The sequence below is a fragment of the Euleptes europaea genome, chromosome 14 (assembly GCF_029931775.1).
Source record: "Euleptes europaea isolate rEulEur1 chromosome 14, rEulEur1.hap1, whole genome shotgun sequence".
Classification (NCBI taxonomy): Eukaryota; Metazoa; Chordata; class Lepidosauria; order Squamata; family Sphaerodactylidae; genus Euleptes; species Euleptes europaea.
In genome coordinates this window covers 58,731,143-58,753,464 of record NC_079325.1, presented here as the reverse complement: position 1 = coordinate 58,753,464, position 22,322 = coordinate 58,731,143, and the positions used below count along the sequence as shown (strand labels likewise).

The 22,322-nt window shown below is 47.4% G+C and overlaps 1 protein-coding gene across 1 annotated transcript in view; it reads left to right on the top strand.

Annotated features, from left to right (window-relative positions):
- The window catches only part of SEC16A (SEC16 homolog A, endoplasmic reticulum export factor), a 43,195-nt gene extending 24,122 nt beyond the window's left edge, over window positions 1–19,073 (top strand). The window contains exons 14-31 of the mRNA XM_056860389.1: window positions 644–755; window positions 1,809–1,914; window positions 2,596–2,736; window positions 3,010–3,123; window positions 5,785–5,989; window positions 8,154–8,342; window positions 9,446–9,534; window positions 10,127–10,174; window positions 10,364–10,513; window positions 11,388–11,465; window positions 12,041–12,097; window positions 13,407–13,518; window positions 14,761–14,898; window positions 15,446–15,540; window positions 15,799–15,873; window positions 16,466–16,525; window positions 18,130–18,192; window positions 18,524–19,073. Coding sequence (XP_056716367.1) covers window positions 644–755; window positions 1,809–1,914; window positions 2,596–2,736; window positions 3,010–3,123; window positions 5,785–5,989; window positions 8,154–8,342; window positions 9,446–9,534; window positions 10,127–10,174; window positions 10,364–10,513; window positions 11,388–11,465; window positions 12,041–12,097; window positions 13,407–13,518; window positions 14,761–14,898; window positions 15,446–15,540; window positions 15,799–15,873; window positions 16,466–16,525; window positions 18,130–18,192; window positions 18,524–18,595 — 1,904 coding nt within the window. The 3' untranslated portion in view covers window positions 18,596–19,073. The remainder of the gene's footprint in view (window positions 1–643; window positions 756–1,808; window positions 1,915–2,595; window positions 2,737–3,009; window positions 3,124–5,784; window positions 5,990–8,153; window positions 8,343–9,445; window positions 9,535–10,126; window positions 10,175–10,363; window positions 10,514–11,387; window positions 11,466–12,040; window positions 12,098–13,406; window positions 13,519–14,760; window positions 14,899–15,445; window positions 15,541–15,798; window positions 15,874–16,465; window positions 16,526–18,129; window positions 18,193–18,523) is intronic.
- The last annotated feature ends 3,249 nt before the right edge of the window (window positions 19,074–22,322 follow it).

The following is a 22,322-nucleotide window of genomic DNA, read 5'->3' as shown; positions in this document are numbered from 1 at the left end:
AAAAAGTGGCCATGGTAGGGCTTGTTGCTGACACCTTCAGACACTGCAGTGATTGGAGGGCAGGTAAGCCACGTGCCCCTCTGAGCCAGAGCCCAGTTTCTCCAGCAACCTTGCACCCCTCTTCATAGCCTCCATACTCTCATCCTGGTTCCAGGACAGCCGCCAGGAGGAGAGCAAGACGGAGTAAAATCGCCACCCTGACAGTCACCCAGGACGAGGGCAAGCTGGCCACAGTGGGGTGAGGTGGGAGTGATCTACTTCCCTTTCTCCTCCTGTAAGCCCCCTGGCAGAGTCTCTCTCTTGTCTGAGCTTCTGTCTCTGAGAGACAGAAGTGTTCTGAGAGAGGGACACTAGCTAAGGGCTGGCTATGGTCCAGCACTAGTGGGGAGAGACAATCTTTGGAGGTACTCTCACAATTTAAAAGTCTGCAGTTATAAGATAGGACTTAATATCAGTGTATATATGTTTGGTGGGGTGGCGGAGAAGAGTGTGTAGAGAGCATCCTGTGGTCATGTGGCTCTTTTGGTTCACTGATGGCACATGTGACTGTGGCTCTTTGTGAGCCTCAAAGTGAATAGGTGGACCAGGCGCTCACTGATCCTACCTTTCAGGTGGAGTTTCTTGAAGGTACTTTTTGTTGCAGCTTCGAAAGGCCTCTTAGATGCTGCTCACTTTTGTTACCTGATGGCTCAGGTTGGATTTGGAATATATACGAAGAAAACAGCAAAGCTGGTACTGATTGGCTCAAATCACAGGTGAGAGGAAATGGATTCCCACTGGGCTGTCACTTGTCCATTTAGGCGCGCTCTCTCTGTGTGTCTCTCTGTGTCTTTCCTGTCCCAGTCATACACGTTGGTGGCACCAAGGGTTTTTCTTGTTGGATTTGAGCCTCCCTTCTCATGGGCTCCTGCCTCTCAGCATTCTGGGCTGCTTTGAGAGTTTGAGGCGGCCATTCTGGGCAAACTGGCGGCGGTGGCCTGCTGTTTCCATTACTGCGTTGCAGTTATTAGTGCTGTCAATATAAATGGTGGTGCTGGCTGGCTTTTGTACCATCTATGTTAACTGGCCTGAATGGCCCCAGGCTAGCCTAATCTCGTCAGATCTCAGAAGCTAAGCAGGTCGGCCCTGGCTAATATTTGGATGGGAGACCTCCAAGGAATACCAGGGTTGTGACACAGAGGCAGGCAATAGCAAACCACCTCTGAACGTCACTTGCCTTGAAAACGCTATGGGGTTGCCATAATTCAGCTGTGACTTGACGGCAACAAAAAAAGTTAACTGTAATGTATATGGTAGATTAACATCAGACCTACTCTGCCATAGAAGCTTGCTGGGTAACCTTGGGCCAGTCACACAGTCTCAGCCTAACCTACCTCACAGGGTTGTTGTGGGGATAAAATGGAGGATAGGAGAATTATGTAAGCTGCTTTGGGTCCCCAGTTGAGAGAAAAGTGAGAATAAGTGCAGTAAATAACGAGTTACTGCTTGGGAACCAGCATGAGATTTGCCAGGCTGTTACATGTGAATAGTCATCCGTCCAGCTGTAAAGGAGGGGGGTCAGCAACTGGTGGCCCCTGGGCCAATTCAGCACCACTGAGGGGTGTTGCTTTGCCCCAGTTGTCAACCCTGAGGTGTAAGATGAGCCATGACCAGAGGACTTGCAGTTTGAATACTTTGATGGGGTGTAGGTTGGGCCTCCCTCCCCCCACAAGCATTCCAGCAAAACTTGTTGCCAACTGGGGCTGTTAGTGCAAGAAGGCACCTGTCTCTGATGCAAAAGATGTGCTTTTTCTCTGTTGTTTTCTTAGCTTACCTCTTTTAAAGTTTGCCACCAATGAAGCCATTCAAAGGACCGAAACCTATGAATACGCCCAGTCCCTGGGGACTCAGCAGTGCTGCTTGCCCAATTTCCAGGTTTGGGTCTCCTTTTCCTCATTTCATCTGCATGGTGGTTGCTCCTTGGGCCTGCTAAACCTTGCGGCACTGATGTTGGTTGCAGATGCTCAGTAGGACTCCAGTCTGCCTCTGTCCCACTGCAAGCTTTCACCTTAGCTCAGAGCGGGAGTGGCTGGCTCTGTTCCAGGGTTCATGCACACATTGGTGGCCGTTGCTGCATGACTCCTATCAGTGGAACACAATGTGCTGGATGCAGTGATTCTTTTTTGCCACGTGGCCTTTCAGTGCAGGAAGAGTGCTTCCCACAGAGACTGTCTTCTGAGGGAGAATGTCTGTATCCATAAAGCAGTCTTTCTCCGATGGATGAAGACTTGGTGCAAGGGGGAGTCATGGGGTCCAGCCCCACTACTGAGAAGCAGTTGAGGAAGTTCCACTATGGTTTGTGGGCTGGGGCAGGGAGGGGCTTGCCTTTGCCCCCACCCCCGCTTCTGGCTGTGCATTGGCAACAGCTGAGACTAAATCTGCCCTTGCAGAGTGATGTGGGGGGAGGAGTTGGGGTTGGCCAGTAATGTACCCTGGAGTGGTGGCTACATCTGGAGGGCCACTGGTGCTGAGGGGTGCGGCACTGCCCAGGGCCTGTGAAGTCTGGCTGTGTGGTGTGTAGCCAGGCGACCACTTTCAGCCTCTTGAATCCTGCAGATTTTCAAGTTCATCTACGCTTGCCGACTGGCCGAGGTGGGCCTTGCTGCACAAGCATTCCATTACTGCGAAGTGATTTCCAAAGCCGTCCTTCAAAGCCCTTGTGACTATTCCCCTGTCCTTATCAGTCAGCTGATCCAGGTACAGTAACGGCCGCCGTGGCGGGAGAACTCTTTCTTTGTCGGATGAGAAGTTGGCTGTGTGGCTGGAGGGCTCATCAGGTTGTGAGTGGTCCCTTTCTGCTCCCTTGGGCTGTCCGATGAAGGTGGCTCTGACTCCCAAGGATGGGAGGGGGGCTGAGCTTGAAACCACCATGCTGCCAGCCCCTTCTTCAGTCAGTGGAGAGACCCTAGAAACTTCCACTTATGCCACTTCCATGGCACACCCGCCTCATTTTCATTGCTCCGTTTTCAGATATCCTCACAGTTACGGCTCTTTGACCCTCAGATGAAGGAGAAACCAGAGCAGGAATTATTTGTTGAGCCGGGTTGGTTAGTGCAACTTCGAAACTTAGATGAACGAATAAAGGTGAGTGTATCCTCCTTCCTGAATTCCCTCTTCCCCCCTCCCCACATATCAAGTTATTCTCTTCTCCCAGATACATGGTTCCTCAAATTGTGTTTTGCTTAGTATAAAGAGTAGGGATATTTGCTACCACTGGTGGTCTCCACCCAGTCAGATTTCCCTCCCTGGGTTCCCATAAGCCTAGTGATAAAGGTAGTGGGCCTTCTGAGTCAAAAGGGAGCCTGCAAAAGACCCATAAACACAGACAGAAATGGAATTGGCGTGAATTGGAAGGATCTCGGCTGTGCTCACAAATGGAGGGGAGGGGTCAGATGATACTAAATTGGGAGGGGTAGCAAATACATTAGAAGACAGAGCCAGGATACAGGATCATCTTGTCAGGCTGGAAAACTGGGCTAAAACTAATAAAATGCATTTCAATTAAGATAAATGTAAAGTTCTGCATTTAGGTAGGAAAAATCAAATGCATAATTATAGGAAGGGGGAGACTTGTCTTGGCAGTAGTATGTGCAAAAAGGATCTAGGGGTCTTAGTAGACCATACACTGAACATGAGTCAGCAGTGAGATGCAGTAGCAAAAAAGGTAAATGCAATTCTGGGCTGTATCATCAAAAGTATAGTGTCCAGATCACTTTGCTCCCAGATCGCTTTACTCTGCTCTGGTTAGACCTCACCAAGAGCAGTGGTCGGCAAACTGCGGCTTGCAAGCCGCATGTGGCTCTCTGGCCCCTTGAATGCGGCTCTGGAAACCCAAACATTTCTGAGGAGGAGGAAGAGGCGTGCACCCCCCCACCACCAAAAGTCGACCACGAAACCTCTCCTCACTGTCCCATTTCGGGTTTATCCCCCCCCATGAGAGGGTCGGTGTGTGAGGTAAATCGCCTCCTCCTCCTCCTCCCCCTCCTTTCCCTCCCCTCACAGTGCGGCCGGGTTTTGCACGCGGCGCTCGAGGCCTGGTGGCGCCAAGGCGGGCGGCAGCAGCCAATCAGCGGGCGGAATTTTTCGTGCTGGTTTTGGCTGGCGGAGGAAGCCGAGGCACTGAGGAGGGGCGGACGGCAGGCTGGCTGGGGAGGGAAGGAAGGAAGGAGCCCAGGCGGCAGCGAGGAGGAGGTCGGGGCCCAGGGAGGGGGAAGCCATGTTTGATTCATGCACATTTTCCCCATCCAGATTCTCAAAACTCTGCATGGGGGGTTATTGGCCATTTATGAATGGGAGGTTTTACCTTGGATTTGCCACTCAGATGCACATTTTCTCCATCCAGATTCTCAAAACTCTGCATGGGGGGTTATTGGCCATTTATGAATGGGAGGTTTTGCCTTGGATTTGCCACTCAGATGCACATTTTCCCCATCCAGATTCTCAAAACTCAACAATAAGCCCCTCTGCAGAGTTTTGAGAATTCAGATGGGGAAAATGTACAGTGTTTGTCAGTCATTGTCATGATTTAATTTTATGGATACCTTACTTACAATTTAATTTTTATCAATAAATAAGATCACTATTAAGTATATCAAGTTTTATTCAGTGTACCTATAGTTTAATTAAGACATAAAACTTTAATTAAAGTTTATTAAGTTAATAAACAGTGTACCTACCTATATAGTTTAAGTTTAAGAAATTTGACTCTCAAAAGAAATCTCAATTGTTGTACTGTTTATATTTGGCTCTGTTGACTAAAGAGTTTGCCGACCACTTACCTAGAGTATTGAGTTCAGTTTTGGGCACCACAGTTTAAGAAGGATGTAGACAAGTTTGAATGTGTCCAGAGGAGGGCAACAAAGTTGATGAGAAGTGTGGGGACAAAGTCCTATGTGGGAAGGCTGAAGGAGCTGGGTATGTTTAGCATGAAGAGGAGATGACTGAGAGGTGATATGACCATCTTCCGGGGCCATAACTGGGGGCGGGGGTCAGCTGCTGCCCCTGTGACACCTACAGGAGAGGCTGTTCTTCTGCCCTCTCTGCATGGCACAGGGGTGGCGGCTGCCCTGCCATCTTCAAGTACTTGAAGGGCTGTCATAGACGATGGTGTGGAGTTGTTTTCTGTTGCCCCAGGTCAGACCAGAACCAAGGGGTTGGAATTAAATCAAAAGAGTTTTGGGCTAAACATTAGGAAGAACTTTGTAATGGTTAGAGCGGTTCCTCAGTGGAACAGTCTTCCTTGGGAGGTGGTGGGCTCTCCTTTGGAGGTTTTTAAGCAGAGGATAGATGCCATCTGCCAGCAGTGCTGATTTTGTGAAAGGCAGATCATGAGAGGGAGGGCAGGAAGGGTTGCACCAGTGTTTGTCTCTTGTGGCCCTTTCTTACATGGCCAGGGAAATGTGATTGCCACTTTGGGGGCAGGAAGCAATTTTCCTCCAGGCCCGATTGGCCAGGGATCCTGGATGTGTTTTGTTTTTTTATTTGCCATCTTCTGGGCATGGAGTAGAGGTCACTGGTGTGTGTGTGGGGGAAGGTAATTGTGTTTTTCCTGCGTTGTGCAGGAGGTTGTACTAGATGACACTGGTGGTCCCTTCCAACTCTATGATTCTGTGAGGGTATGAGAAGCCAAGCAGCAGGTTAAGTTAATTTGAGCCCTAGAAAGCTTTTGGAGTGGAGCACTCGGGCTGAGTAACTAGTACCATGGAGATGTTTTCTGGGTTTCTCTCTGTATTGCTTTCACTACAGGAGGGTACTGTAGCTTACAGCATAGACCGATCCACACCCCAGCAATATGTCTGCAATACATCAAGCTCTGAACTAGACCATGTTGGCCAAAACGAGGGAATGGGAGCTGGCCAGGAAATGAACTTGGGTCCTGGGAACACATTGTTGGCCTCCTTGTTGCCTACGGTGGCGCACCCCGTGCAGAGCATCCAGCTGATGCCTTCAGGTTAGTATTTCCCATCTCTTCAGGTGTAGAAAACTGGATGAGGGCAGGGGCCAGAAGTCCAGCAGGCCTCTGGGCTGATGAGAATACTTACTAAGTTACAGGCTGCTGTTTTTCTCAGGGATTTTGTGTGCTCAGAGATTAAGGCATCATCAACATGCTGGGGTTTTGGAAGGATCCCTGTTGCCCCCGTGTGCGTGGTGAAATTCCTGTCTGAGCAAAAGAGGACAGGTCAAAGTGAGGCTTGCCTTTGGCAGCTCTCTGAGTGTGACCTCGCTAGTTCTGCTGGATCTCTCAGCAGTCTTTGAGACGATCCACTGTGGTATCCTACTGGGCCACACCTCAGCATTGGCACTAAGGGGCACCGTGTCACAATGATTCAAGTCCTGTCTGGGAGGTTGGTCCCAGAAGGTTGTTTTGGGGGATTCCTGCTGTGCCCCATCCATTGCCCTGTGGGGTTCTGCAGGACTCAATCTTATGCCCCATGCTATTCAATATCTCCCTGAAGCCACTGGGAGAGGTCATCAGGGCGTTTGGGCTGCGGTTTCATCAATATGCGGGTGATGCCCAGCTCTGCCTTTTTCATCTAATTCCAAGGATGCTGTTGATGTTCTGAACCAGTGCTTGGAGTCAGTAATGGGCTGGATGAGGGTGAACACCCTGAGCCCGGCTTGATTGGGAATGAAGGCGGGCTATAAATTTGGAAAATAAATAAATAAACAAACTTAATCCAGAAAAGACAGAGGTTCTCTGGGTTACAAGAAAGCAAAACCAGGGACTTGAAATCTCCCCTGTTTTGGATGTGGTTACACCCCCCTGGAAAGTCAGGTTCATAGCTTGGGAGTGCTACTTGACACAGCAGTTCCCTTAGAGAATCAGGCGGCTGCTGTAATGTGTAGTGGTTTTGCCCAGCTTAGGCTGGTGCATGAGCTGCACCCATTCCTGGCTCAATTTGATCTGTCTTAATTATGTCCATTTATACCTACTATTGAAATGTGCTCTACTTGGGGCTACCCTTGGAGAGTGTTTGGAAGGCTGCAGCTAGTACAGAATGCTTCAGCTAGACTGCTGGTTGTGGCCAGTTACCAGGATCATGTAACCCCAATATTACAACAATTACACTGGCTTCTGATCACTTCTGAGCCCAATTGAAAGTGTTGGTTTTGACCTTTAAAGCCCTATATGACTTGGGACCAGAGTATCTAAAGGACCGTCTTGTCTCAGTTCCTGCCTGGGAACTGAGATCACAGGGAGAGGCCCTCTTGACTGTCCTGTTGACTAAAGAAGCTAGGCTGGTGGGTACATGAGAGAGGGCCTTTTCAGTGCCAGCCTCCTGATTATGGAACAGGGAGGTGCGTTTGGCCCCCTCACTCTCAACCTTTAGGAAGCTGCTGAAGGCAATTTTATTTAGGATGACATTGACAGTTTTAAATTATTTATTGTAATTTCGGGAGGGGGTTGTGTTTTTAAGCTATTTGATTGTGTTTGTGTTGTAAGCTGCCTTGAGTTCCTATAAGGCAGAAAGGCCGGTAATAAAAGTTTTAAATAAGTTGCTGCTTGGCCTTGCTGCACAGTGCAAGTCGTGGGATAGTGAGTCCTCTGGTGATGGCTGCCAGGCCTGGCCCCAATGAGACCTCCGTCTGAAGCACTGGGGAGCAGGGATGGACTTGGGACATCAAGATCAGCTCTGGAAAAGACCCTGTCCCGTCCCCACTTCCTCTGAACGTTTGAAGGCTGGCAATATTGTTGTGGTTGCCTAGCAAACCCTCATAATGGCCACTGAGATCTCAGAGGCCATCAGTTAAAACTACAGGCGCTGCTTCTGTCATTTGGGGGCTTATTTTATTCTTGATAATCTTTATGTTGTTTTTAAGGATACAAAATTTGAGTCTGGTAGCTCCTTAGAGACTAACAAATGTTTTTTCCAGGACATCAGCTTTCATGAGTCAAAGCTCACTTTGTCAGATACTGCTGATTTTCTGATAAAGTAATTTTTGACTTTAAGGAGCTACTGGACTCAAATTTTGTTTTACTCCTTCAGACTTAACACAGCTACTCACCTAAAACTTTTAAAATAATACTTTATTATACTGTTTCTACTTTGTGAGCTGCCTGGAGGAGCAGCATATATGTTTCCAAATAATACATTTTAAAAAATCCTCTCCAGCTCCTGCAAACATTCTTGAAGGCTCAGCTGCCCTGGTGCCTCCTCCCCAGTCAGAGGCTGTCGGTGCTGGTCCATCCTCGGTGGGGTTGGGGCCTTCCTTTTCAAATGCGCGTGGAGATGAGCAGGCTGCGCCTGGCCAGGGCACAGCAATGCCACCAGTACTGCCAGTGTCGATCAACCAGGAAACAGGTTTGTCTGGGGCGGGGTTAGGGGGTCTCTGTGGCTGTCTTTAAGGGTGGAAGCCTTGACCAAGATCCTGCGTCTTGCAGGGATCCTTTCTGATTATTGCACGGTGTCCTCTAGCCGGTAACAGAATAGCCATCCAGCATGAGGTTTTCTGGGTGACTGCTCCCCTCTTAGGAGATTCCCTTGGAATCTTCCAGAAATGTTGTATTTGGGATTTCTGTCCATTGCAGGAATGAAAGTAATTGTGGTGTAACTTCACTATTTTAAAAATTCTAGTGGGGGTGAGGGAATACTTTCTCTAAATAAAGCCCTCTTTGACTGTACACCTGTGTGTTCCATCCACTGGCTGACGTGTTCAGGATCACAAAGTCTAAAGCCCCAGTTCTCCAGCTTAGTGTGGCCCTGATCCTTACTAGGAGGTCTTCCTCTCTCCAGCTGATGTGTGGCTCGGCTGTTTCTAGACGCTGGCCGGCTGTGCCTCCAGTCTGCCTGGTCTTGCCGCTGAACCAAGGGCTGTGCTCAGCTTTGGGCATGCTACCACTGTTTTGCTCCCATCTCTTCTCAGAGGCAAGGCTTTCCAAAAGACCAGCTCATGTATCTGCGCTACAGGTTAGGCTCCTTCTTGGTCAGTCCCGGCGGCAGTGCCAGGCCACATCGCGCTCCTGCCTGTGGCTGTACCCGACTCTCATTCCTTGCGCTGGGCTCTCGTGGCAGTGTTGTTCCTGCTCCTTGTGCTATGGATGGGGGTGGGATAAGAGAATGATGAAGTCTGCATCTGTACTGAGGGGTGGGGGGCTTCTGTGGATGCAGAAGAGGCAAAAGAATCAGAATGGATGGGAGGGGACTGGAAAATAGTTGCCTCTGTCATTATTTCTAGGCTAAGAAATGTCAGTTCCCTCTTGCTTTGTACTTTTTACTTCCTTCAGTGAGGGTCTTGCAAACTCTTTGTCAAAATGGGCTTTACCTGTCATGTAAATGAAAGCAGAGAATGTTTTGATTGTTCTTGGTTTTTTGTAAGCAGAGACCTGCTCTATCAGTTCTCATAAACCAGCAGTGCCGCTGTCAGGGAGCAGAGTGTCGCTGCCTTATCCTGTTGCATCTCTTAGCTATACAGGGCACCCCTCACGAGTCTCCTGTCTGGAAGGCTGGACCAGAGCCCAGGGACGATGACTTCTATGGGAAGATGGAAAGCATGGTATCCATTTATTACTCTTTCCTAGGCTTATTGGCCCTTATGTTGCCCAAGGCTCTTGTGAAAACTTCCCACCCCTCCCTGCCAATCCTTGGTTTAACAGGCGCTTGGGTGGGGTGCCAATTTGGAATGTTTTGCTCATGCGTGGTGACAATCAGAAGTGTGAATGGTCTGGTGGGCACATGGCATTCTGAAGATAGCTGTGTTGTGTGCTCACAGAACAGTCTCAGATGTTGGACTCGCCCATGAATACACCTGTGTGTGGAGGAGGGTGGGGTCTGGCTGGGCAGGTGTATCACTGGCTGAGCACCTTGCAGCTAACAAAAAACAGGTGGGCTTGGCAAGGCCCTCTTTGCTGTTCAAATGGTAGGGGCTGGATTTGTATAGCCCAGGGGGCAGTCAGAGCCTCCTCACCCATTGGCTTCTTGCAGCAGAGGAAGGTGAGTGCAGGACTCACCGGATCCGAAACCTGTGCATCATTGGTCTTTCTGCTTAATGAACCCAACCTGTGGCTGAAGGCCCAGGCCCAACTCTGCTCCTTTGTCAGGAAGCTGGCTGAGCTGCTTGTTCACTTGCGGGCTTTGTATCCAACCAGGGCTCGGGCCGACAATCCAGATCTGCCTCCCAGTCTTCAGTCCACATGGTATGTTACAAAAAGATTTACTCCCACTAAACCACTTCAACATTTCACTCTTTGAATGACTTTGCATCTCAATTTATTGGTTATTTTTCCTGTCTCTTCCCCTCCCGCTCTCCCACTCACAAGCTGCTGGAATCATTTAGAAGTGTCATCTTTCACAGCCTAACATGATTTTGTTGCTTGCAATCACAGAGCTTTGGGCGGCGATCTCGGACTACCTCGGAATCCTCCGTGCATTCTATAGGACAAGAGAGACCGAATTCCTTGGCACAGCAGCCCTCTCTGCCCCGTCTGCCTATCCCTGAAGAGAAGGAAACCAAAAAAGAGCCAGCACCCCAAAAGGTAGATCAGGCTTGCCTCTACTGCATTTTCTGTCTTCTGAGGTATCCAGTGACCTTGGAGGGCTGGCCGGTGCCTCCACTTCCCCCCCTCCCCCAGCTTGCTTGTCTGCATGGTGCGGGTTTTGCAATAAAGCCTGCAGAGTGCGCAGGTATTGTGACAAGGAGCCTTCCTACACCACTTCTTTGTATAGCATCCCTCTGCAATGTCCCAGCAGCCCTCACAGGAGAATTCCCAGATAGCTTTTCTGCCAGTGAGCCTCACCATATCCGTCATGGCAACTAGCTTCTCCTCTCCATTTCCAGACAGCTGCCATGCATGGATCACTGCAAGTCCATGCTTGTCCAGAAGGCTTTCAAGGCAGCTTTTGACACCCATTTGAAACTGTATCAAGCATTTAAACTTGTGCTTCCAAATTAGAATGCTCTTGGTGCATTCCTGTGTCTGGCACAGTTGGCCTCTTTGCTCTGCTCCCTTGAAACAGAATTCTTGTACATGCGCAAAGCGTAAAAAAGTCATTTCTCCCTCCCAGTTGATGCCAGTGCAAACTTCCTGTCATGTTCCCACCCCCCAATCAGCAAGGTAACAGAAATGCACCTCTTCACTCTGCCATGACCTTGACTTGCCTGCTGACCAAGGCCTGCAGGGGCCCCTTGCTGTTACTCCTGTCCCATTCTTGGGGGGCTAGTTTTGTTTCCTCGATCACTGACCGAGCTCTGTGTGGCCTCAGGGTGCCTGGCTTCTGGGAAATGCTGGCTTAAATCCCCTGCGGCTTTTCAGAGCCTTGGATTGTAAACCTTGCACCTAGTTCTTACTGACGTAGCAGATTCCAGTCCAGAATAAATTTGAGTCATTTAAAGGGTGTCTTTGTATTTAGAGAGGTGGAACATGGTTTGACTGGCTAATGCGGAAAGGCAAGAATGAAGCTCACCTCCCTGACGATAAGAACAAATCCGTAAGTAGCCTGAACTATCATCCCTGACACCTGAATCTGGGGTGTGCAACAAGGCTGGCAATAGAGGAGGAAGTATGCATCTGTTACTTGTGCTCACAGTCTGGGCAATGTGTATGTACTTGCCTAGCAATTAGCATGTGGGGTTTTAAAGAATCAAAATGTTCAGCTAGGTCAGTGATACTCAGTGGCTCAGGAGCCGCATGTGGCTCTTTGACATGCCACCTGTGGCTCTTCTGACCACTTTCCTCAGTGTGGCATTTAGCCCAATTTTCAGGAAAGTGGGCAAGGCCCTGGCCCAGTGGGGCTTGTGATTGGCAGGTGGTTTCCACCTTGAAATAGCTTCCAGCAGAGAAATGGGTAAACCAGCAAGTTTCCCTGCCTCATGCCTGGGATGGAAGTAAATGTGGCTCTTTTGCATGATGGGAATTGTGAATGGGGCTCTCTGTGAGTGGTGGGGTGAGCCCTGCAGAGCTAGATGTCGAGTCTGCATCTAGGGCCTTTTCCAAGCAGTCTGGCTCTTGCACCACCTCTTCCGTGCTCCTTGTAAAAACAGAAATGTTGTTTTCTTCACATAGATTGTTTGGGATGAAAAGAAGCAGCGGTGGGTCAACTTGGATGAACCAGAAGAAGAGGTAAATGGTCTGCCAGACTCAAGCTTGAATTGGTGCCAGTCACGCTGTTGTGTAGTAAACTGTTATTATTTATTTGCGCCATTAATAGTCGTGCCTTGAGTCCAAATGAGAAAGGCACATTACAACACAGTGAGTCAATACAATCGACAGGACGGGACATTCAGTGAGCATTGCAATAGGAATTAGGGTTGTAGAACCAACCAGAAGTCTAAAAACAAATACTTATGAAGCAAAGCAATACTTATGAAGTATTAACCTGCCACGTTAGTATTAAGCATAAGTATTAACTTGCCACATTAAATGATGCAAGATTATATAGTAGGATCCAGCTTACAGCAAGCTACACACAGCAGTATAGACCACAGTCCCTAATAATTTATCCAAGTTACTTTGTGAAACATTTAGTACAGTGTGACTGTTTTGCCTGCATAGAAAAGCCCTCCTTAATAATTCAGTTTTGCATAGTTTGTGGGAAGCCATGCAAGTGGGAGCCTTCCTGACCTCCTCAGGCAGGCTGTTCCATAATGTGGGCGCCGAAACAGAGAAGGTACATGTATGGGAAGTTGTTGATTTTGCCCATTTGCAGTTTGGCACCTGCAGAAGGCCCTGCTCTGATGAGCAAAGCTGTCGTAATAGAGCATTGGGGGAGAGGCAGTCTCGCAGATATGAGGGTCCAGGATCATGAAGGGCTTTTTATGTGATAGCTAATATCTTAAATTGAGCATGGTAACTGATGGGCAGGCAGTGAAATGCCTGCAGTAAGTGTTAGATTAGAGGTTACTTTTTTAGCCAAGCCCTCCTCCACCCAATGCTTTGAAATATTGAGGCCTCCGCCTGTTGCTGGGGATGCCAGCAGTGCCAATGAACTGCCAAGCACCAGTCCTCCACTTTCCAGCACTGCTCCCTGCTACTGTCCTCCTTCTATGGAGCTTTTTGTACCAGGGCGATCCCATGTTCCTGAGTTCAGAAAATCCTCTTTGGCTAATGCCTGTTAAAAGCTGCTTTTGCTAGACCTAGTCACAGCCAAAGGAAGAGTGACAAGTACGGTAACTCTGCCTTTGAGAGATCCACTTCTGCCTCAGTTGACTGGGTTTCAGTTAGGTAGAATTTCCTGGGTGAAAGGGCAGGGAGCCTTCTTTTCTTCTAACACAGGAGCAGATCCATGGAAGTCCCCTTCTGATTTATGCCCAATATATCCAGAAGTCCAACTTGTCTTGGGTCAAGCGAGCAGGTGTGTTAGCAAAGGCACAGGACAGAAGCCCCCATTCACAAAGATGTTCCTTCAGGGGCTAACCGTGTTTTCTTGCAGAGCAAGCCACCACCACCGCCTCCTACAGGGTTCCCTAAAGCTCCTCAGGCGTCTTCCTTTGGACAAGGAGGTCCTCCCAGTGGCCCTGTCAACATGTTCTCCAGGAGAGCAGGTAGCTCCCACCATCCCCCTGGCTGCAAATTTGTGAGCTTTATTCTGAACTGTAGAGCCCAAGTTGACTTGATGTTCTGGTTTTCCTGGTTCTGGTTGCACTCTGTGGTTAATGGTGGTCTCTGTTCATGCTTTATATGTTGAGATGGCAAATTGAAATATGTGAAACCTCAACTTATTTTACTGCTTTTACAACATACAGTGGTTTAGCTGTCTACCACACAAATGGTGTTCCCAGTATGGCAGAGGGAGAACAGTAAACTGCTGCACTCTGGCACCTAAGCATATATATCTTGGGTTTTGCTGCTTGAGAGAGGTGGGGTGGGAAGGTTTAAAACACAGTTTTTGTAGTAAAGAAAAGAATCTCTGCTGTTAAAACGTCTTGTACTTGTCCATGAGTGGGACAAAACTAGTCCCATTTAAACAATGAAGACATCTCTGAAAATATGTAGTATATGTCCACAGTATACATAGGAATTTTCATTCTTTAATGTTGTAGATAGTTACATTAAAATCTTCTTACTGTGTATGTTGTCCGGGGTAGAAAGGGTGAGTCTCTGTGTTCTACATTTCTCTAGGATTTTCCCACCTGAGCTGCCATATCATTGTGTGAGCTGGCCTGTTAGATTTTTGTCTCCCAGTGAGGAAGAGAGGTGGGATTTGGACAGAAGACCTAAATCTGTAGCCTTGGGCAAGTGTTTATCCAGCTTAATTTTCAAGGAAAGAACCTCCTGTGCCCAGACGTGGATGGCCCAGGCTAGCCCAATCTCATCAGATCTGAAGCTAAATAGGGTTGACCCTATTTAGTACTTGGATGGGAGGCCACTAGGGTTGTAACACAGAAGCAGGCAATGGCAAACCTCCTCTGAATGTCTCTTGCCTTGAGAACCCCACAAAGGGTTGGCTGGGCACAGAATTCCTCCCCTTTCTGTTTGGGCTAGAATACTGTTTGGTAGGAAATGTATTTGAAAGAGGTGTTATGTCAGTTTCACTTCCCCAGTGCCAAATTGTGTACAAACTGGACCCAGTAATAGGCGGGTGAATGTTCATTGCTTTGCTTGAGTTGCCAGTGCATCTGCTGTGTGTGCCACCCACACCTGCCAAGTGCTTTTATCCCCAGGCACCAGAGCAACCAGCAGGGCTCACTGCTTCTTGGCTGCTTCCTCCCCCTCTTCCAGGCCTGAGCCTCTTGCTGTCTGAATGAGGCCTTGGTTACCACTTGTCTGTCTCCTTTGCTTTGCAGCAGGAAACAGAGGACGCTACGTTGACATTTTAAACCCGAGTGGAGCCAAGCCACCTGGTGCTGTCCCTGCTCCATCCGACCTTTTTGCCCCATTGGCCCCCATGCCTATTCCATCAAACGTGTTTGTACCAAACTCTGGTGAGTAGTGCCCAAGGAAGGAGGTCAGGATCAAGAGGCGGGCCTACATATTGCCCCCTCTTAGTAGGCTTTCGCTGACTTGTACTTGGACTCTGTTTTCGCGTCCCCACCCAACGGCTTCCCTTCTAAAAGTGTTTGAGTTGTGTTCTCTGTGCTTGCTGGAGGAAGGGCGGGCTACATACTTGGTGTTTAGGTAAAGGGCTATTTGGTGTGGTGTTCTGCGGTGGTGGTGTTATCAGTATTTGTTTTGTTTAGATGATTTGTTAAAAGGCGCATGGTCTCTAATTTTGACACTTTGATCAAGCAATGTAAATATCTTTTTTTCCTACAAAATTGTGTGTTAAAGCATGCTGAAAGACTGCAACTTGCTAGCAAGTCACAGACTCTTCTAAAGACAGAGAGGATTTCTCTTTGTGCCGGGATCCAACCAGGATCCTGTCCAGCTCACCGCACACTGCTTGATCTCAGGCTGTTTTCCATCTGCTGACCTTGGCCTGAAGAATGCAAGGCTGGTTTTGTTTGCTAAACACGTGGTCTCTTCTTGCAGCTCTGGAGGAGCAGCAGCCTTTAGAAGGCCAGGGGGCAGAAGAGCAGATGGCATCAGGGAACCAAACCGCACCAGAAATGAGTGACGAACGTCCTGTAAGTTGGGGGTGGCAGATGCTCCGCATAAATAGAGGTGGAAGACCTTGCTGGGTGGCAGCGCTGAGAGAATTCTTTAAGTCCCCGAGAAAGATATGAGTGGTCCTGGACTTGTGCCCCAACAGAACTTCTCTGTAGCAAAAACAATTGTATTGTCACATTAGCTAAAGACCTTTAGTCCGCTGCTTTGCACCTTTGTTTATGACCTGTGGTTTCTTTCCCCATATGACTAACAGGTCAACCCTTTCTTTCCCGTAGTACTTAAATTCTGCTGTCCTGCCACCTGGCTCTGAGCTCCCTTCATCCAATCTAGATGGCTCCCAGTGCGGAGAGGTAGGTCTGACTTGCTAAGTGGGTATTTGGGACAGCTGGTGGCATATCTCAAACCTTCCATTACTTCTGCTTAATCCCTGTGGCCCAGAACAGCGGCTGGAAAGAGCATAGGAAGGAAAATGTAACATTGTCTTCAAATTGAGAACTAGCAGTGCCAGGCTTAGTCTAATTGTAGCTGGGAGCCTTCTTGAGTAGAGCTTTCTGCGATTTATGAAAGTGCCCCTTTCAAAGAAGCAACCCCAGTAGCTTGCTGTTTCTTTCAGATAAGGTGCTTTTCTTTTCCTTTGTGCATGTCGTTGATTTGTTTCATGTTAAATGCCAGAAACATGCTAAATTGTACCATGCTGCAGTCACCAGGGTTACGTAGGCATTCTCTCTAGTGGCATTGTCCGTGTGTGTTCTATAATGTGGAGTGTCCTTTTTTGATGTAAGCTAACTTGCATTTTGTAGAGTGGATGATTTTCACTGTTGGTGCTGGGAGATTTACTCTTTGTTTTCTAAAAACTAGGAAAAATGAAAGCTTGAGGCAATGGCCTGCATGGTGACTTTTGGATTCCCTTTTTTGTATGTCATCTTTTTTGCTGTTTTGTAGCTTTCGCGCTCTAGTTCAATGAGTTCATTGTCACGTGAAGTAAGCCAGCATTTTAATCAGGTACCTTCGGCTGGCCATTTGCACTGGCTGTCCTTTGTGTTCTGTTCTCTTCCTTACCCACCACTCTTTTTGTTTTACATCTTCTCCGTACTTGCACTAACGCCTCAACGCCCCTTCTCCCATGAATGGCTTCTTCTGAGAATGACATCGGTGAAACCCCCATTTGCTCCGGGAGCTGCTGCTTTGTCTTGTTTCATCACCCTCTCAGAAGCAACGTTGAGAGCCCGTTCCTGAGTGGGGTGGGGATGGTTCCATGGCAGCTGGAGTCACACTGCCTCCAGAGCGGCTTGTTGCCAGCGCATTAAGCGGAAAAATAAATTTTAAAAGTTCATTTCAAAAACCCCATGGAACTCTCAGTAGAGTTCCACAGGGCTGCGCCACGATTTTGCAGGCATATCTTGCCTCTTGCAAAATGGTGCTTTTGGGGGCTGAAGGGGTTAGGAAGCTGCCTAAAGGCAGCTCCTTCCCCAGGAATGCCTCAAAAATGCCTCCCAGGGCACCAGCACGAACATTCGTGCTAGACATATGCTGCCGGGGAGGCAGCCCATGTGTTGGTTTGCGCTTCTAGGTGGCACTCGGGGCTGGTGTAAGTTGCCCAGCGTTAGTGTCTGTGCCAGTTTGCACAGTGCAAGTGGCACGGACATCGGCATAGGGGTCACGCTGGTTCCTATGCGGCTCCCCCCCCCCCCCGTTTAGGAATGGGCTGTTAGAATCTGAATGTATTGGGCATGTCCCTTCAGTGGGGAGACATGGGGCCTTTCTTGCCCAAAGAAATAGTGTTGGGGGGGTGCAGTTTCATTTAGCCTTCCTAGAACCAGAGGAGAGACAAAAAGGGCCGGTGGTCCACTACCAAGAGAAGGGGTGCTACAGAACACTATGGTTCCACGTGCTGGGAGCTCAGTTTCTCTGTCTGAGGGGAAATTTATTCTAGTCCCCAGAACAGGGGGATGACTATATTTATTTCACCCAAAATATTTATATATTGTAATATAGGTGATGTTTTGATTAAAATCCTCGAGGCTTTTAATTAAAAACTGCTCTTGGGATTCAATCCATTGGACCTTCAGGGTCCACAGACTCTTCCCAGAGGAAATGCTCTTTTACTCATTGCAGTGAAGTTTCGAGGGCTAGTCTGTGTTTCATTTTGGTATCTGATGCTGCTTTTGCTTTCCACTTCATGCTGGGGGTCGCTGAGGAGAGCCAGACTACCAAGAAGCTTACCCATGGAAGCTCTTCCAACTGCCTCCGTGGGGCTGCTGGAGCATTTAAAGCCACCCTTTGTACCTCAAAGCAAGAGGAGATGCTTTAGCAGGCTAGTGTTGAGGGCATACCCAGGATGTCTTCCCCTCCCCCTTTTCCAAATGCACTGATGCAGTTTTTGCATGGGCCTTTCTTTCACCAGAACCTGTGGTGTTGATCACATAAAAGCTTCTCAGATGTTGGGAATATGAGAATTTTTCTTTATGTCGTATCCATGTGAAATATGTGCCACTCTGTACCTAGTTGGGGTACCAGCATTGTTGTGCACTCTTTTCTTTTGGTCAGCTGACAGAATAAACTTTGCTTAACTCTCTGCATCTCACTAATGGGAAGTTCTCTCCTAGCCACCTTTGGAAGGATCCTCAACAGGAACGGTCCAGTTCTACAACCCTGCTCAGTTTGCACAGGTAATGATCCTGACGGCATTCATCCTCACAGCAATTCTGTGAAGGTACCAGGCATCCACTGAGCTGAGGCTGGCGCAGGAGGGATATGAAAAGCGAAACCAGGATTTGCTCCAAAATCAATGTCCTCTTTGGGGGCTGGAGAGGCCTCACGGGGCATATTGGAAATGTTCTTGCACAAAGTAGTCCTTGCTAGCTTGGAGGGAATGTAACACAGAGTGTGAGACTTGTGTCTGTATTCAAAGGAAAGTGTTTGTTTTTTTCCCTGCTGAGTTGGTAAAAATTAGATTCAGCCAAGGTGTTTGAATTTAACAGGAGTGTTTTGCCTTTTCAGTCTGCTGCGGTTCCAGGAAGCTCAAGACTGGGTGGCAGAACGGGACAAAGAAAATACCCCGTTTTAAAATAGCATACAGCAAATTACTACTTCATGCATGGATTTCTGAACAATTACTCAAGATCCCATGGCACATAGAATCTATTCTCAGTAGTGAGAAGATTATCAGTTTGTATGGGCTGTCTACTTAGATCAATTACCAAATATACCTGTTGTCCTGAAGCCAGTTAAAATGCTCTCGGGGACTAGAGAGGGACAAACCAACAGGAATGTAAGGACCACACTCTGTTTCTTACAAGAATGGAAGGCACAGGGATGTTCCCCTCGCTTCAGCTTCTGTGACTGGAATTTGGAGACTGCTCTTCAGTGGTTCTTTAAGTAATTTTTGAAAGTCTTTCCCAATGTGTAGGGAATACGTACCCCCTTTTAACACTGCAGTTTGTGGCCTTACGGGGACTGGGGCACAATTTTTATGCATATAAACCACCAGCTGGGTTTATTACTTACCTGAAGCATTAAGATATTTGGCTGAGATTTTTTTCCTCACATTGACCCCTTTTCTTCCTCTTTTCCCTTTGGAGGGAAGCATAGCTCATCCAAATAAACAGAGACATATAATGAATGAAAACAACAAAACTGTGATTTGTAATCTAAGAGTTAATTGGAAGTGGATTTTCCTCGCGTACGTCTGTAGTTTGTGTTTTGGCGCCTTGTTAAGCCAACTGTCTAGTCTGAAACAGCAGCTCTTTGTACAGTAGGCATTGCTGTCCTTTCGGATGAGTCCTCTTGAAGTGCAATATGGCTCCTTCTCCCTCTGTTGAATTCCAGAAAATTCAGCAAGAAGCAGTAACAGCTAGAGAGCTTTCTTTTTAAACTGTAGCATGGGAGTCTGGTTTTCTGCTTATCTGTTTCAAACTTCTTCCATTATCAGTGACTGAGATCTTAATTAGCTAACAGGTACACTTTTAAGTGGCTTTAGATTCAGTGAGACTCTCCAGTGATTGACCTGAAAGCCCTTTCAGCTTGGGGCAGGAAATCCCCAAAACCTTCACATCTGTATAAAAAAACTTGAACAGTCCAACAAGAGGAGACCAAGGTTTGCTCTGGAAGCCACTTCACTCAAACATCAATAATTCTGATGGATAAAATGTTAATGGGGGTTTATTTATGGTGACCCTTCGTGAGTCAGTCCCATGTATTTGGGATCTAGAAAGCCTTAAGTACAGTATGAAGGGATTGTGTTTAGAAGGAATGAGTAACAACCTACCAGTCCTGCCAGTGTGGCAGCAGTTTGTCCCCAAGACCTTCTCAGATGCACATTTTCCCTTCTCTTCGTTTTCTGATTTCTGTCTGGGTAGACAGCCAAACATCTTTCAGTTTGAGAAACTTCTTTGGAGCAAAGAGCCACTGTCTTTCCTAAATGTTAGATTTGACAATGTACATTCTTAAATAAAATATTTTGCGCTCTGGAGCACTTTTCACATTTTACTTGACTTGTGATTATTGGGGTTGCCACTGCTGGAGGGTTCTGGGTGGTCAGAGAAATGTGAAACAAGATGGGTAATGAGGCTTATCATGAGTCCACTCATGCATCTTGTTACAATGATCGAGCTGAGGCTATTCTACTTTGGTCACATTGTGAGAAGACTCACTGGAAAAGACAATAATGCTAGGAAAAGTAGAAGACAGCAGGGAAAGAGGAAAGCCCAACATGAGATGAACTGACTCCCATCAAGGCAGCCATGACCCTCAGGAAAAGCTCTTAACATTTATATGTGTAATGCATGTGCCAGACTCAGGCGTCTATCCCTTGCATCCCAAAAAGGACTCACACCCAGGCGGGTGATCCTAAGCAATGCTACTTTATTAGGAGCAAAAAGACAGATTAAATAAGCTGACTGCCTCACACGCAGGTGAGGCTGCTAATGACTCTAGGTATGCAAGTTACAGGTTAAAAGCATTCTAGGCAGAAAAAGAAAAACAGTGAAGTAACTTCGAGATAGTGGTTCCCAGGGAGGGAAGCCATAACACCACACATCTGAGATAACCATGAGAAATGAAACTACACAGGATTTGCAAGCTTGGGAACCCGACCTTGAGAAGCAGCCAGACTCTGGCCTTGACTGGAAGCCAGCCCCTGGCCTGCATATGTCTGAGCCTGTACTCCAGTAGGCAAGTAGGCTGCACAGACCTGCTTGGGTTTGATTCCCCACTCCTCCACATGAGTGACAGACTCTAATATGGTGAACCAGGTTGGTTTCCGCACATGAAGCCTGCTGGGTGACCATGGGCTAGTCACAGTTCTCTTCGAGCTCTCTCTGCCTCACCTACCTCATAAGGTGTTTGTTGTGGGGAGGGAAAGAGAAGATGATTGTAAGCTGGTTTGATTCTTCCTTAAGTAGTAAAGTTGGCATATAAAAACCTCTTCTCCTTCTCTAAAGGTGGAAATAAACACTAAGTCAGGATCCCTGATGTCTTACTCGGCCTCTGTAGAGATGATACCAATGACTCCTCAGAATTTGTAAATAATCCCTAAATATCTAGACAATATCCAACCTCTTCATGACATCACTTCTAGCTTTTATATACATGCTTTATATTTCTGCATGTATAAAGTTTACCTGTTTATTAAAGTAATACAAGACTGTGCAAGAATTTGTCATACATTCAGTTAATGAATTCTACGTATGTTAAGGCAAATCTCTTTCTAAATAAGTGACTCATACTTAAAAATTAGTTTGTAAATCTTTCTTTTTCAAGGTGGCCACCTGAACACACTCTAAATCGCTCAAAACACTCTAACATGAGTGAGTTTAGTCTGGTGCATTAATGCAGTAAAGCAGTTAATAACAGGAGGAAAAATAATTTCTGAAGAGTTAAAATTGTAAGAAGTTTTCCGCATTTCCAATGATACTGGAAGTCCAGCACTTTAAAAGTCCTGTTTTATTAAGCTAAAAAAAACAACGAAGAGAAAATTGTAACAACTGAACTACTTTTAAGTTTATGAGTCTAAAATAAGCAAGTTCTATTTTTAATGGAACTTTCATTTAAGTGTGTAAGATTGCATACTATTAATTCTATTGCAATTTCCTATGCAATGAAAAATCACACCTTTTAAATAAAGGGTAAGGAACAAAATCTGAAAAGCAGATCTATAATGAGGTTAGGAAAGTTAGTCTGTTTTTATGTTTATTCAGTAAAATTAGCTAATCGAATAAAAATGCCAAAGCAACATGTATTGTCCTCTTCGATGAACATTAATTTCCAATGACATATGAAAACCTGAGAGCTGCTCACTGGAACAATGACCCAGTTGTCAAAAGGGATTCCAGTGTGTGCCAAAGTTCCCGTAGGCAGCCACACACAAGGAGCTTTCAAGGGAAGAAGCGGGCACCTTCTGGAGAATTGACCCCGAGGAGGGTCAAGGGTGCCCCAGCACTTTCCTACGGGGGTGCTCGCCTTGACAAAGTCCTCCTTGCTTGGCACCTGGCTGTAGTGAATGGAGGTGCCCCGGGGAGGCCACCAGGCCAGCCCCGAGAGAGTTGATGCTTGTAAAAAGCCACCTGTGTGTATGGAAGAAACAAGTGAGGGCTGCCCACCCACACAGAGACACCCCACGTACCTGTGAACACTGTTCATGTGTGCTTCGTGCATGCCGCTCCTCCTCCTCTCCCTCCATGGGAAAGGAGTACCCGGGATTCCTCCAGCACAAAATGATCAATCCCATGGAGCCCTCCTCTCCAAACCTGCTCTCCTCCACAGCGCCAAAGAGCCCCAGAAAGGAGTCGGAAGGGGAGCA